Source organism: Pollicipes pollicipes, unplaced genomic scaffold (assembly GCF_011947565.3).
Source record: "Pollicipes pollicipes isolate AB1234 unplaced genomic scaffold, Ppol_2.1 Scaffold_7231;HRSCAF=8579_pilon_pilon_pilon, whole genome shotgun sequence".
Taxonomy (NCBI): domain Eukaryota; kingdom Metazoa; phylum Arthropoda; class Thecostraca; order Pollicipedomorpha; family Pollicipedidae; genus Pollicipes; species Pollicipes pollicipes.
Window position 1 is genome coordinate 23251801 of NW_023597034.1, and position 16830 is coordinate 23268630.

At 53.1% G+C, this 16830-nt stretch overlaps 1 protein-coding gene across 1 annotated transcript; it reads right to left on the reverse strand.

Moving 5' to 3' along the window:
- Positions 1 to 15427: 15427 nt before the first annotated feature.
- Positions 15428 to 15982, reverse strand: LOC119109864 (putative serine/threonine-protein kinase fhkB). Its single transcript, XM_037233615.1, has one exon. The coding sequence runs from the start codon at positions 15980 to 15982 to the stop codon at positions 15428 to 15430; it is 555 nt and encodes a 184-aa protein (XP_037089510.1).
- Between the last annotated feature and the right edge of the window lie 848 nt (positions 15983 to 16830).

Consider the following 16830-nt stretch of genomic DNA (forward strand, 5'->3'; position numbering starts at 1 on the left):
GTGCATGTCTCTGTTTGCTGAAACATCAGTCACAAGCTCCATCTTTTGCGAATTGCTGAAACATCAGTCACGAGCTCCATCTTTTGTGAATTGATTTTTTCACTCCCGCGCGGTCTTTTTGCGATGAAATTTCTCACTCCCACCCTAGTTCAGAAGCGATTCTAGCTCCCTGCGTAACTGAGTTGTCTTAAGGCACACTGGTCGCCAGTCTCAAGCAACTGTGCACTTACTGATCTACCTGATGTATCTGTGAGCATGTACTTGTTTACAGTGCCAAAACACGGGCTTTGTACCGCTTTCTTCCGAGGGCAGGCTATATTCATTGGCACTCCGGCGTCAGCCCGCATCTCACGCGGCAGTGTTAGTGAGGCCTGCCCAAACCCAGCCCGGCCTGAATAGGTGCTCATCTGGTTAGCGTGATAGGTCGGATTGGACCTTCAGATGTCACCCATGCACTAATCACTGCTTTAGATCGTTCAGATTCAAGTTGATGTTGTGTGCCATCCGCGTCTTGGCTGATCTGTAGTCTGGATTGACGCATTCCGTTGGCAGGCGAGGCCGGCGATACGCGACAGCAGGAAGGAACGGTGGGGCATAGTTTCGCAAAAGGAGTTGGGGCGCCGCATAGTGAAAAATGACCCAGTATGCCCTCGAAACAGGCCAACAAATGAATTCTCCCTGAATTTCACATGTTCTCTTCTGAACGTTGGGGGCCAAAATTGAGTGCGGTTGCCCCCCCCCCCTTCTCAACAGAATAGAAAACGCACCCCTGAGTATACCCATTCCAGCACCGTCGATTCCAACAAGTGGCTATTGTTTGATTCAGTACAGTTACAACAGTAGTATGGATGCACTATGAAAACATGACAACGACGCGACAGAGTCGGCATTTGTCATGACATTTGGCTGGTCTACCGAATGTCAATTCTATCTATTTAACTATACTTTTTTGTCTTTAAGGGGTTGAAATAAGCTATTGCAGTAATACATGAACATCAGTAAAACTCGTCTTCTCAGTCTGCGGCAGCAGCACAACAAACTGAAACTTCTTTTCCCAGTTATGGTCCAATATTATAACTTTTACCCCCGTTGCGCAATTCAAATTGTACATTAATTTGGTAAGAACAAACACGCACGAGCACACCCTGGAAACTACAAGAGACAGCCATCGACACTGCAGTTGCGGTGTGCATGATTGTTATGATTTACCTATCCGTAGGTCCGGTAATTCATTTAACGTGATTTCAACACTTGACCACTCTTTGCCGTCTACATAAACGAAAGCGTACATAGATATGGATGCTCGACCCTCTGTTATTAAATTCCAGAGTGTCAAAGCCACAAAGCTGGTGATGAGCCTTGCCCAAATGAGCCAAAGCCCACGCATGACTCTTAACCTCCACAAGCATGTAAACCTTGTCCATAAACGTAATTGTCCTTGAGCGCGTAAAACGGCGACGATATGGCTCACTCTGACTGAGTTCGCCCCTGAGGCGGGCTGATAATGATTCACTCTGACTGGCCTCGCTCCTGGGGGCAGATGGTAATGTTGCTCACTCTGACTAACTTTGCCCCATGAGGCAAGGTGATAATATTGCTCACTCTTATTGATCTCGCCCCATATGGCAAGGTGATTATATAATTCACTGTGACTGACCTCGCCCCCTGGGACCAGGCGGTAACATGACTCATTCTGACTGACCTCGCCCCCTGGGACCAGGCGATAACATGGCTCATTCTGACTGACCTCGCCCCCTGGGACCAGGCGATAACATGGCTCATTCTGACTGACCTCGCCCCCTGGGACCAGGCGATAACATGGCTCATTCTGACTGACCTCGCCCCCTGGGACCAGGCGGTAACATGACTCATTCTGACTGACCTCGCCCCCTGGGACCAGGCGATAACATGGCTCATTCTGACTGACCTCGCCCCCTGGGACCAGGCGATAACATGGCTCATTCTGACTGACCTCGCCCCCTGGGACCAGGCGATAACATGGCTCATTCTGACTGACCTCGCCCCCTGGGACCAGGCGATAACATGGCTCATTCTGACTGACCTCGCCCCCTGGGACCAGGCGATAACATGACTCATTCTGACTGACCTCGCCCCCTGAGGCCAGGTGATAATATGACTCACCCTGACTGATGACGCGTCACTGGTCAGCCGGACTGGTTTCCGTCAGCAGCGCACAGCGCCAACACGGCGGCCTAAGGCCGGGGACTTGATTAGGGCAGATTGACTGCGGACGGCATCGCTCTCATTTTCAGCTCGGATCATAAGATACCATAAGATACGAGCTCCTAAATGGCTTAAGCAAGCCAAAAGATTTTCAGCGGAAAGCAGCCAAATATTCATGCTTACCTGTATTGAATTCATATTCAGTTCATTTTCATTTTCAGTTCATTCATATGCCTAGGTAGACCGAAAGCTGTTGCTCCCCTCCACTCCAACTAACATTTAAAAGCAACGCGAGGTTCCTCACTCTTGTCATGCCAGTGCCTGTATCTGCTATTTGTGATATCTGTCATGTAAATGCTATGCAAGTGATATATATCCCGTGGAAAACCCATGTGTATCTACCCCTTTAAACAAAAATCGTGCATAAGGCATCCGTCAATATCATAGCTTGGCCTCACCAGGATGGATCCCTGCACAGGCAATCCATCAAAGGCCTGATCTGAAACTGTCGCGGTCCCACCTCGCCACAGTCCTTTCCCCCGTAACCAGAGCAGCCAGAACATAATGCGGCCCAAAGCACGCCTTCTCGGCCTGTAATCCAATCATAATCTCATCAGGGACAATTTGTGCGGGTGACCCCCCGCTGCCCGGCGGGCTGTGGCCCGGCCGCGCCGCGCCGCCCCCTAATGCCGAATAAAGCCGCCCCGGTGGCGAGGCGGTGTGTTTTGCGGCGCGCCACGGTCGCCGCTGATAATCCGATCATTAGCAGACAGTGCGCCATTATGCCGTCGGTGTGTTTACGAGCCCGGGGCCCCGGGGTTGAGCGCGCGCCGGGTGTCGGGCCCAGGCAGGCCTGGAGCTGTCGCGGCCTCTCAGCAGCACGTGGTACGGAGGGTGATCAGCAGCGCAGCGGTCCCAGAAACCAACAAGCTATCGGCTCTGCACAGTATAGAGCGGAAGCTGGTGGCAGCTACGGACAGTAAAGACAACTTTGGGTGGGAGGACTCCTGTCTCTGCCTGATATGCAGTCGAAAGAGTAAAAAGGTATGGATGGTCGACCCACTGTTCTCCGTGTAACTGTTACGGAGGAAACCCACGCCAGGCGCCCGCAGAGCAGATTCCGTTTAAACCTTAAACGCGCATGTTACTACCCACAACTGAATGTTAGCAAACGTCAGTGTCAAAGCCGCCAGTCAAAGCTGGTCATAAGCCTTACCCAGACCTCGCTCATGCTCCTCGATATCCACAGTCTTGCACGCTTTCTTCGAAAACGAAATTGCCCGTGAGCTGGTAGATCGGGTCTTCTTTTTACCCGCACTGGTTGTTTTCGGGAAGTTTCGGGAAGTTTCGCATTTGCTTAGTGTTACGCATGTGCGGGTCGAAAAGTGGGGCCCTACTCATGAGGCCCAAAGAAACCCACTCAGCAATGCAGGAGCTGATCAGCAGAGATCAGCAGAGATAAGCAAAACACACGATTACAGGGAGATCCGCAGGCTTATAGCAGACGGCATGAGAAAAGCTGCAGTAGGATATCATACAACTATGGAGTGGACAGCCGTGGACGCCCCGAGTGCGTGGAGAAAACATCACGTATGTTGAAACCGCGGGGAGAGTGAGAAATGTCGGAAGACGACGAAAGCGACCGCCATCCGCTATCGTCACTGGCGCAGACTGCGAGCTCACACATATGACTGTTGGATTGATGTGCGTAATCACCAGTACTTTTGTAGTAGATTATTTGAAGCAGATAGTTTGCACTGCTCAAACTACGACTTCCACGAGTAAATCGTCCGATCGTCTGGAAAAGATGACTTCAGAGCTACTGGTTCGACCCACTACGTGACTGCCTCGGCGTCCGCTGCCTCAGTGTCAGAGAAGCAGCACCAGACGTGGGCGGTGGTTCATGGAGGCACCGGGACGTAGCGCTCTCGGTGATATCGGCAACATAAATCTACTCTTATTTTTCCATCATAACCACGTATTTCCACGGCAATGAACATACCGCCTGCATATCCCGCATGAATGTCAGCTGTAGATGGGGCGGGAGAGAGGCTGGAGGCTGTGCAGAGGCACAAGCGACTTCCAAGCAGCTCCCATGTTTTGTCAGTGCTGTGGATGATGCATGCTAAGGGGGGGGGGGGGGGTCGTGGGTTGTAGATAGCTGTAGAGGCCCCAGCTGAGTGGAAGAGTGCCGCATGGTTCATTGAATGTCGCAAGAGAGGAGTGGTGACGTGGTCACGATCAGAGACATACTCAGATATCGACCACGACAATTTGCGGTGTTGTGCTTCTGATGGAATGCAGTTATCGACGGAGTGTCATGCAAAACAGTGCAGTGGTGATTGGCAGCCATGTTGCTTTCGTGAGCGAGTCGCACTAGCCCCGTTCTACCACCGAGGCTCGTGATCCAATGTCTTTGATCCCCCCCCCCCCCCAAACGTTAAGGTGAAGGAAGGTTCAAGAACTACACACCAATAACACTTAGAAATGTATTGTGTTTATACAACTACAAACGATTTGTTTTGCATACGAGACAAGTCCCTTTTAACAACGCTGATTTACCTAAAGGATATTTATTATGCTTTCAGGTTCAGGTTCAGTCCGCAAAATCACGTTGTGATTCATATGTTATGTTGCGAGCACTCATAGTGCAGCAGCTCGAATACAATATTGACAGCAGGAATTGCAATTTGCTTTCAATAGCTGGTGTACATGCAACGTTGCTAAAGAAGGAAAGAGGTCAAGGGGACACTGAGCGTATATGTCCCCCTGTCGATCGAAAAGCAAATGCCCGTAGAGAGCCGCCGAAGCCTGTGGGGTCTACCAAGGGTACGTGAGGCGCTCTTTTATGGCGTGCGCCTCTAAGGAGGGGCATGACGCGTACCGGAACAGGGTATAGGCTATAGTAATCGAAAAGGTTCTAAGGTGCATCAAATCTTGGGCGAAAGGAGAAGTCTTCCCGAACGATAAAAAGAGGCAGATGGTCTGAAAATATGTCCCGAAGGCTAGAAGGCTGCCCTGAGGAAAAACGATCGTCCCAACCCGAGGACGGGCAGGGCTCCTCCACCCCCCCCCCCCTGACCGAGGATTATTGTGTCTTCGTGGTCTATGTCTTGAAGACGGGAAGAAACCTCTTTTGATAACAGGGCACCGTAACAGCTGTAGAGCCGCCCTGAACGCTCAAAGGGGTTGATAGAGCATTATACTGCTGTACAGATAGAGAGAAAGAGAAGCCAAGGAGAAATTCTGGTCTGTGATTGACAAGCAGGTGAGACAGCGCAGGACTTGGGATAGATACCGCTCCTCCTCGCTGTGTGCAGGATCGGCGTACCACTCTAGCGCGTGCGATTGCCGGGACACCGCCAGACACTTCAGGGTGAACTGCTTCATCTTCCCGCCAGACACTTCAGGGTGAACTGCTTCAACTTCCCGCCAGACACTTCAGGGTGAACTGCTTCATCTTCCCGCCAGACACTTCAGGGTGAACTGCTTCATCTTCCGCTAGATAGCGTCCTCAGCCAGCTCCACTGCCGCTGCAGGCAGCCCCATCCAGTATTCACACGAGGCTGATGGCGCGCATCCGGCGAGCAGGAAGAGCTCGACAACAATGGAGCCCACCGTGACGCGATAGGAGCGGGTTCCGAACTCAACCCACCAGTGGACGCTGAGCACATCTGGCTGGAAATGTGGAAGGGAAAAGTACCTGCCAGCTGACAGACACTAGGTAGGTGACCGAGACCCCTGGTTCCCGACATTCGCAAGCACCTCCGGTTACGCACCATGCACCATGTCGGTGCCGTTGTCCGAAGCGGAATACCGCATCGAAACGTGCGACAAACCGCACGTTCAACCACATCTACCTCAAGGCTAAGTCGATCAGGGCATCCATGACCACAGAGCGCCTGGAGGTATTCTGCCGACCGCAATCCTACATGTGGTCGCCCGGGTAACGACGTGATCATCGTTCTCATGTAGGTCTGCTCCCGCCTCGGAAAGAGATCTCGGTCCTTAAAAGGTGCACCGCAAGGATTCGTTCCACATTACTGCAATGTGTGGTCTCTTGTTCATTCAAAACACCAAAGCAAAGTCAATCAGCAGACCAGTTTTTACGAGGCGATGTCCGTCCTCCAAGGTTGAATGTAGCCTACGCCACTGTGGCATGCTCGGAAATGTTGAAGTTTCATATGCAGTAATCTCATTTGCAAAAGTGACTTGGCTTAGGGCGCCTTTCTTAAACTTCGTGCTCAGGACTTATCAAAAGCAAGGAAAGTACAACTTGCATTACTTCTTTACCTATGGATTGTCTGTGAAAACTAAATAACCTGAAATATGAATGACTGTTCTCCTCTTTGCACATATGATCTGTGAATCCAAGAAACCAAAGTAGACGCGATAAGAGTCCTGAGAGTTGTAGTGTCATGACAGACTTGCTGGGTCTACCGCGCGAGACCACCCTGCACGTCTTGCTGGATCTATCGTGGGAGACCACCCTGCACGTCTTGCTGGGTCTACCGTGCGAGACTTCCCTGCACGTCGCCTGCGTGGGACGAAGCCTGTGTTGTCTCTGAGCTTGTGGTATCTGAAATCATGTGACTATCACTTAAGGGTACATTAATAAGTAAAGTGTTTATATGATGGGGTATTTTTTACGTTTTCACAGAGTGAAACAGCCAAGCTATAAGTTTTTGTGAAGAGTTGGCGCCTTATGACCCTTCCCCCTCGCCGCATTTTTTCCCACTATTGAAATTCCTGGATCCGTCGCTGGAAGAGAGCCAGCTCTAAAAGTCTCAGTTCTAATTCCACGGCTCCTATAGCCGTGCTTCCTATCCCCTGCGGCATGCGGCCGCAGCGCTCCGCTGGCACCGCTGCTGATGAGCATGACTTGTGACTGGCTGCACCGCACGTCGCCGGTGACCGAATTCGTGCCGTCACCGCCGCCGGAGCGGTGCGGAGAGCCCAGTCGCCATGAACTGGCCGGGGCCACGACACGGTCACGTCCGCCTCACATAGCGAGCACACTGATCTCACTGCCGAGTGTAAACTAAGGCGCGCGGATGGAGGCGGGCCCGCATCCTTATCACGTCAACGGTCGCGCTGCAGCGGAAGAAGTAGTGTGCCATTGAGACTTACGACGCACTCAGCTGCTTAGGCTGCGTGGCGTCGCCTGCCTCTCACCCTGGAAGGAAGGGCGGGCACCGTGGGGAATCAAACCCCGTACCTCTGGTTTCCCAAACGTGCAGTAGTTGACGCAGACGCGTTAATCACTACACTATCGGTACCATATCAGAAAAATGAGCACCGGAGTGACGCCTTCGCCGAAACTAACCCAAAAGTTTGTTCTCTTTGCTGTTGTTTATGTTCTTCTAAATTCTACAAACATATACGGCATGTTATTGGTCATCTTTTACCACTCAATAATGATGCTGCTAACCACCTTCAAATGTTTAGGTAGATTCCAAATCGATCTACTGTCGAACGTATGATCATGTATGAGCCAGTCCGCTATAGACAACTCGGTGTTCTGCACCCGTGCGCGTACACCGCCCACGAGGACCGGGCCCAGCTGTGCTGCGGTCGTCGTCGGCCGTGGTCCGCTGAACGGTGCCGCCGCCGCAGCGTCCGCTCCTGCCGCCATCGCTCGGCCGCCGGTCCGCGCTGTCGGTCGGCCAGCCTGCAACGAGTCCGACCTGGACCGAGAGCGGCGGCGGCGGCGGCGGCGGCGGCGGCGGCTCCTCCCCGACCCGCCATTGGCCGAGCGCCGGCTGCGCCGCCCTCGCCGCCCTCTCCGCCGAGAGCGCCGCTTTTTGCCGCTCCACGCCGCCGTGCCAATGGCGCGTGGGCGCCGAGCGGCACACGACCCGGGCGCCCGGCCACGGCCCGAGAGGCTCGCCTGTCTCCTAATGGGTCGGGCCGTTTATTTTGGATCGGTTTTATTATCTCAGGGCGACCGCGCGGCGGTGTCGGCCGGCGGCCGGCCCGACTTGTCAAATGGAAATATAATTGATTTGCGCCGGGGTCTGTTTTGAGCAGATACCGCGGCCCGGCCGCTTTGTCTGCGCAGGTGTACTACGGGAGAAATGTCAAAGGGAGGAATGCAAACGGCCGACCGGGCGGTGTTGTTCATTACGCCGCGTCGAGGAGCTGGTCCAGCGGCCGGCCCGGGCGCGCGCTGCTGGCGGCGACACCGCTCTCGTGGCCGCTTCCAGGCCCTGAGAAAATCACGAGCGCGGCCGGCTCTGTTTTCTGGAGGGGGCTCTGGTGCCGGGTCGCGGCGCTTTGTCGCCGCATTGTGAGGCGAACCGCGGCCATGAAAGCGAGCTCATCACTGCGCGATCAAAAACACGTTTGTCCGTGTTGTGCGTGGCGCCGGGCTTATCGGAGCGGTCAGCGCCGCGCCGACGGCGTGTTTTCTTCACGCACTGCTACGCCTGAAGTGCAGCGGTAAAATCGCGGCTCACACAAGGAGCTTTGGGGAGTGTCAGTTTCGCAGATTAGGTACAGTTAATAACAGATAAGACGCATGAAAATGTACAAGACCGGCATTGTTGGCGGACTGGAGAGAGGATTACAGGACTTAATGGGGGAAGAATGCGTGCTGTCAGAGCCGGTCAAGTGGAAAGAAAAAAAACGGGGCCGTGTTTTCGCGCTGCTTGGAAGTATAGCTATGTGTGTTAATGGCACACCAGCCATAGATGGCACGTTTATGGGTCCGGCGAATGGCAGTTTCACCGGAGAAAACATCTCGCTTTGGAGCATCGTTTTGACATTTGGCACACCTTCGGGAATTCAGTCGCCAGCGCCCCCTTTCCATTTCTCCCTACCACTGCGGCAAACGAAGAGTATCTAGGTATCCACGATGGGCACTACCGCTAGCAAAACCTTGACAGTTACGCATTACATCTTGCATTTTATCATTGTCATCACTCACCCTACATGTAGCACAAGCCCTCGCATAAGTAAGCGAATCAAGTTAAGGTGAGGTGAGGAAAAGCAGCGATGTGAGACATTGTGCTTTCTCCGCCCGTAAAGCGTGTCTGCGTGCACATTTGTAGTATAGCAAGTTTCGTCATGATTATTAAAGAAGCAAACTATCACGCAAAATTTACGCGACCTTCCTCTCAACATACAAAAACATCGATTGTTGCCAGACTAAAAATAAATTCAATTCGCAATGTCGAAAAGCAGAAGGTCAATGCTTTTCTTGCTGATATCAAGGCGACAGCGCACTCCACAACCGAAATCCTCAGAGTACCCGGCCTTAATTCCCCACCGCAAACCTGAATGGCTTGCGTTCCCAGGAATTACGCTGTCCTTGGAAGATATTGCGCCACAAATCCCACCATAGTACAACACATGTGTTTCCTCCCGCGTTTCACACAGGGCTGTGGTCTGCTGCGCAGCAGGAGCCCGATCTAAACGACAAATTTAATAAATTTGGTGGCCCAATCTTAATTTGATCTTCAAAGGGACGGAAAAAATGGTCATATTACTCTTTGAAACTGGTCGCAGATGGAAATTTATTATCGCCGTCTTCGCTCCTCAATGGCAGCTATTGGACGGCTTAAAGTATGTGTAAAAACCACTATCCCATTAAATTGACAGAGAAATGGACTTCGTTTGGATTCTCCCTGATTTACGACGCTTTGCTAGAGGGTTTGCGCTTTGAGAAATAAAAGAAACATACTTGGATGTCGCTGGCATGTTTAGTCGAGTTGATTTGTGCAGGGACTAAAATTACCTCACCATTCACAGGGCGCAGATAGCGTTTGCCTCGGCAAGAGGCGGAGAAAATCAATTTCGGAGTATGGGTTTATTGCTAATCATGTGAGTCAGTTATTGGGCTCTCAGAGAGGCGGCTGGCCCGGCTGCGCAGGGGGCTGCCTCTAACAATGAAGCCGGGGACACCTGACACAGTAATGGCCCGGACGTGCTGGCTGGGCTCCCGCCAAGAGAGTGTACCGCGCTGCGAGGCTGCATTCCTTCCAACTGCTACTGCCCGACTGAGATTCTTAACGCATCTGGAGTCGTTCGAAGACCTGGTAGTCTTACCGCCGCCTATAGAGACAGTTTTTCAGGGCTATTTCATTTAAAAGAACATCAACAATCTCTTGAACGATCGGCACACATTGCTGCATGTTGTAGGCAGCGTCACGCGGAGGTCGGCGCTGGCCCCTGTCGGGGTCGGTGCGGGGCCCTGTGCCGGGGTTGTCGCCGGCCCTGTGTCGGGGTCGGTGCGGGGCCCTGCGTCGGGGTCGGTGCGGGGCCCTGTGCCGGGGTTGTCGCCGGCCCCTATGTTGGGGTTGGTGCGAGGCCCTGTGTCGGGGTCGGTGCGAGGCCCTGTGCCGGGGTTGTCGCCGGCCCTGTGTCGGGGTCGGTGCGAGGTCCTGTGTCGGGGTTGTCGCCGGCCCCTGTGTCAGGGTCGGTGCGAGGCCCCGTGTCAGGGTCAGCGCAAGGCCCCGTGTCGGGGTTGTTGCCGGCCCCTGTGTCAGGGTCGGTGCGGGGCACGCTGGGGTGGCAACAGGCCACGCCCAGCGTCCCTGCGGGGTCGGTACCGTCCCCTGTGTCGGCAACAGGCTATACGCAGCCCAACTCCCCCCTCCCGGTCAGGTTCGAGTGCGGTTTACACCACGACGCTTCTATGATTCTAAAATGTGGTGACCAAGAAAATCATTTTGGTTTCGGTTTTGAATCTCGTACACACTAGAATGGGCAGCGAAATATACAGCCAAACAGCCGTAATTCGGTAACGAAACTAGTGAACAGCTAAGTCCATATATGCATACGGTACGCGGCTGTAACAATGTTTAAGACAGCAGGAGAAACCAAAGTCGATATCTCATGAATGTGCTAGGTTTTGCACATGACTGCTTTTGTGCGGTCTACTAGCCTGTACGCAGTGCGTAAATACTGGCAATGGGCTAGGACTCGTTCTTAAAAATACGGCCCACAACCCGTCGTAAATGTGGTACCTCCTCACCCGTCGCAGATTCTGTTTTTCTCCTGCTTAAGTGTGAACACAGACATTCTTGGGACATTTCGCCCACTTGCTTCGCAGCACATCACTGCTGAGAAGCAGTGTTCATTGTCATTGGAGTTCGGGCCAGCGGTTGCATGACGACTGTGTCGACAAATCAATGGTCAAATCTTGCTGCTGAGTGACCTATGTATCATTAATGTATAGACATCAACTCATCCGTCCAGATCACCCGGAGCCCGCCTGACGAAAACCAGCCGCCCTGCATGCTGTAAAGACCGCCTGGGCCATATCGCACCCCTCTGGCCGTCCGTAATCTGCGCAGCTCTTCCCCATCCGCGAACCGATCCGATCCGATCCGATCATGTGAAAGATCGGGTGCCTGAACATCTGGGCGAAACGCCGCTTGCCTTACAAATAACGATATAACAAATATAACCTTACAAATAACGATCTTTGTTAACACAGCGAAGCCTACAGCAGTCGACAGAGGTGAGTGCCCACTAAAACAGCCGACAGAGGTGAGTGCCCACTAAAACAGCCGACAGAGGGGGTGCCCACTAAAACAGCCGACAGAGGTGGGTGCCCGGAGGCCGTCCCGACGGAGAAGAGCGTGCGCCTGGCGGTGCCGCCACGCTGCGCCGCATTGCACTGCTGGCTGAGCGATGCACACCCCGGCGGAGCGGGTCGGCGGCACGGCACCACAGAGCCGGGCGCGTGCCGCCTCTAAATCCCCCCCCCCCCCTCCCATCTCCGTGCGCTTAGTTCGTCCGCCTGCATGGCCGGTAATTGGATTAGTGTATGATTGGTGTTTTGTGCGCGCGCGGCGGCGGGGGGTGTCGCGGGTCACCTGCCGCGGCGCAGCTGTGTGGCCGGCTCCCCTCAACCCAAGATCGCATCTGCCCCGACGCCGCCTTCCCAACCGGCTGTTTGCCCATGCGACGCGACGGCCGAGACGCCACGAAAGAGGTCACGCATGTCACGCCTGTCCAACTCAGGTAATTGCGTGGCATGGGAGCTGACATCCTCACCGCGGACGACCTGAAAAAGACAGCTTTAATTTCACTTCATTCACAACCGCTCTAACTATTAAGGCCCAACTCGTCGCGAGTTGCCTGGCATTTAATAAAGGCATAAGTGTACCGCAAATCAACGATAGGAACTGTGTGTATGTCCGCATCAGTGACAGCGGGCATACTCACGACGCCTCTGCGTCTGCACGCTATCTCATTTCATGCTCTGCATGCAGTTTGTTGCTGCATGCTTCGACAATATTTCTACCTAATATCATACAACTGTTCACCCACAGTTAGTGCTGGGATTTAAATATTTTGTAGGCCTTTTCTTTTAAAATGGCCATGAAATAAGTGATAATTTTTTAAATGGACGTTAATTTTGTTTCCGTGCCAAAATATGGGTACTCGTTATGAGGACGTTTTGTGCTAAAAGTTGGTGTGGCAGCGATCACGCCAGCCATGCCACGTTCTGCGACATGCCAGTATAATTTCATCTGCCAAAGCTTTGCCAGATACAAAATCACGAACTTAAAAGTCATGTTCCGCCATGTATCATCTCCGTGCATCCGAATTTTGCAGCCAACGAAACAGGGTGATGGTGACGGCGAGCGACGATGGTAAGACTTTAGAGGCAGCGAAAAGTTGAACTACGGGGCTTTTTACCATGCATGTTCCAAGTGACTACCAACACGAGAAATAGAACAACGCCATGCGTTGAGGGCTCACAATTAAACTGAAACGCTTGCAGTTACTCCCTATTTTTGTTCTGTCATCTCCTTCATCGATCGTTAAATTCCTTGATGTCAAGAGACAGCGATTAAATATAAAATATGAACTAAATATAATTGTGTCTCTGCGAGAGTCCAGACGGAGATGCGGAATGTTGTTTCTCATTTGTGTGGCTTTGTTGGTCGCCCCGGGATATCACCAGGGGAGATGCGCTCCATCGTTTGACTGTCTTGTAAATTAGAACCCTCGCGGCACTGTTGCGTTTGTCATTACTGTTCGACGAGGGACCTTTTTGAATCTGAAAGTAACGAGATTCGTGATGAATTGTAAGGCTATAATTGTCTTGGGATGATGCTCAAGCTGTGTGTAAGGTGATGTGGGGCTGTTAAGGCTGGCATCACGAAATTACACTCACAGCTTGACATTTCCATCTCTTGTAGACACAGTTTGATCCAGCTCCACCTGAGCACTTCTGATTTTAAGAATGTACTATCATCGAAAAAGTGCACATGTCCAAAGTATGAGCAATTCATTGTAATACCATACCAACAACCAACGTCAATGAAGGAAAATACAAATTTGTTGAACATGCTGAGCAAGCAACATCCGCTTCACGCAATGGCACACGTTTTCGACGCTAGTGAACAGGGACAAAAGTGTCCATATTTAGGAACTTAACACGTCCGGTTCCATTGAGCTATTTTCTTGGTACCTGGAGTTCTGGCATTCAAGCAAATTATAAAACCACGGAGCCAGACAGCGGCACTGACAAGACCATGTAGTTAATGAGACACTCAGCTTCTTCGATGTACCACGCCCCCTCCCCACTCTTGCCGGACGCCGGTGCGCCCGCAGCGCGCGCCGTATGATATTTTCCGTTCGATCGGTAAAAACGGCGACTTTTTGCGAAGCCATTGTCCATCCCCTCCTTCATATTGAGAGCATAAATATGCTCCGCGTCGCGGGCGGCAGCCCCGGACGGCGGAAGTGACCCAGGGGGGCCCGCTGTCGCACCCGGGGGTCGGGCCGGCGCTGTGACCCCCACCGCTGATATACTGGCCGATGCAAATGCGGCGTCTATTCGTATTGGCGTCCTGCGTAGCTCGACGGTGCAGCGTCTGCGCGGCTGCGGTCAACAAAAACGGGGCGCCGCCGGCCGCAGCGGGGCACGCTTGGGCGGCCGCTGCGCCGGCCGACCGGACGGCATTACCGCTAAGCGATCCCCCGGCGACCGTGCTAACCCAATCACGGACGCCCGGCAGGGTTCTGCGGGGGAGGGCGGTCGTCGGCACCGACACACCGGGGAGGGCGGGTCGACGGCACCGACACGTCGGGGAGGGTAGGTCGTCGGCACCGACACGCCGCCCGACGAAGGCCTGGGGTCAGCCAGGAGACCTCATGTCATGCAGCTTTTCTTTGGGCTTTGCTAGCATTCGCATACTCGAATATTGAATGGGCTCATGTGAGACGCGTACTCTAAAGTAGATGCACACGCATGGGAACCGGACTGGAGGGCGGCGGGGGGGGGGGGGGGGGCTGGATGGCCACGGCCTTTCCACTTCCGTGAATGTATCCTATGTTGCTTGACAAACCGCGCTTATTTGTCATGCATCATAGGACTAAAATTAGTCTTATGATGCATGAAAAACCGCGCTTAAAGTAGGGATGCTATACGAATTATTGAAACGGCGCTAGGTTCTGCAGCGCTTAGGTACCATCGCGCTGCGAATCTACCCAGCGCACAGGGCAGATTTACGGTGTTGGTAAAGATAGTCTTAAATCTGGCTATCAAAACCAGGCCTGACTAGGCCAAGCATGATGCCGCCAAGCTCTTGAAGTGTTGGTGTGATGTATTCACCGCAACGTTGAGAACATTGCAAGGCACATGAAATGTATTGCATTACCTGAGGATCAACGAAAATCTTTAGATGAGAAAACTGACTAGCAGCTGTTTCGACGGCGGCAATCAGTCCTATGATGTACATCATGTGGTCGTCACTTCAGACCATTCCCAGCCCCTCCATTTTCCGTCCTTCTATTTGTGTTTCTCTCTCCTACCCTCCACTTCTTTCCTTGCGCTCTCTTTCACTCCTATCTATCTCTTTCCGCTTCTCAAGCACACTTCTGTCTGATCTGCTGTGGTGTGCTTCTTGCTACTCCCTGCGCACTTAAAGATGGCCGAGGAGAAAAATGGTGCGAGTATTGCCCGCCGCTCTGCTGTTTGCTTTTCCAAAATGTCGAAACGGACGTGGCATTTTCCCACCAATAATCCTTAAAATGTTCCGAAGGAACAGTCTCCACGACAAGCTTCCCTCGGGGGACATAGCGAGAAGGCACTGTCCTGTTCGCTTTGTGTGAAGGTGACGTCCAAAATGTACCCAAACGTAGGAGAATTATTATTATTCAAGGTGTGTCACTTACAGTATCAATATCAGAAATGTAAGCAAATGAACTAAAAAAATAAACCAAGTACGCGCTATCCGGCATGCCAAGTAGAACATCGGCGGACCTTTAGACTAATGTCTCATGCAGCCTGCGTGACCTGGGAGCTCGTGACCAGGGAGTTCGGGACCTGGAAGCTCATGACCAGGGAGCTCGGGACCTGGGAGCTCGTGACCAGGGAGCTCGTGACCAGGGAGCTCGTGACCTGAGAGCTCGTGACCTGGAAGCTCGTGACCTGGAAGCTCGTGACCTGGGAGCTCGTGGCCTGGAAGCTCGGGACCTGGGAGCTCGTGACCTGGAAGCTCGTGACCTGGAAGCTCGTGACCTGGAAGCTCGGGACCTGGGAGCTCGTGACCAGGGAGTTCGGGACCTGGAAGCTCGGGACCTGGAAGCTCGTGACCTGGAAGCTCGGGACCTGGGAGCTCGTGACCAGGGAGTTCGGGACCTGGAAGCTCATGACCAGGGAGCTCGGGACCTGGGAGCTCGTGACCTGGGAGCTCGTGACCTGAGAGCTCGTGACCTGGAAGCTCGTGACCTGGAAGCTCGTGACCTGGGAGCTCGTGGCCTGGGAGCTCGTGGCCTGAGAGCCTAGCTTCACAAGCCTCCTCTGCTTGCGCTCGGTGACTGGACACACCATTGTAAGACATAAGCAAGTGTGGATGATCGTGAAATTTTAAATAGTGCGTTTACGTCCAGGGTGCCACAGTGGAGGTGATTGTCTAATATGATGAGGAGTGTCTTTAGAGACAAAAATGTTCAAATGTTTAATTATTTATCATGTAAAGAAACACGTCATATCAAGTGAAACATCATCCAGATATACGCTGTGCCATATGAGGCATTAGTTTACTTGTGTAAAAAAATCAATTGACTAGATGCTATAATATGATGCAGAACTGCTGAAAATTCGCCGCGATTCACCGTCAAGCAATCAGCTGATGGAGTCCACATGTGACGATTTTTACCAACAACCAAAAATTGGCAGGGTTGTCTCCCCGGAATTCGGGAAAACCAGATCCATTTCACGATGATGACTGTTTGTAGTTCGGGTCGAGAAAAACCATCATCGGTACCGGTGATACCTCACATCGTCATCGCACGCATAGATCGCCCCTGGGGACGCGTTGACAAGTATTGCCAACGTATCCCTGTTGCGCTCCGGATAATCCACAATATACAGAGCGATGCAGCTCGACTCCCCCCACCAATACACGTTTCTGCATTCCTCCGACGTTGCGGCACGACTCACGCCACATCTGCGGTGCAAGGGCCGGCCCAGCAGGCCGGCCGCGACACCGCGCTGCTTGGCTGCCCGCTGCCACGACCGCTTGGCAGGCACCGCCGGCCGCCGGAATGTGAGCTCCAGAGCCCACGCCTGCGCCCGCCGCCACGGCGGTCCTCGCCGGTGCACAGATATCAGCGCGGCGATCACACCGCGTCACCAACCTCACCCCCCCCCCCCCGTTTCACCCCCACACCTCCGTA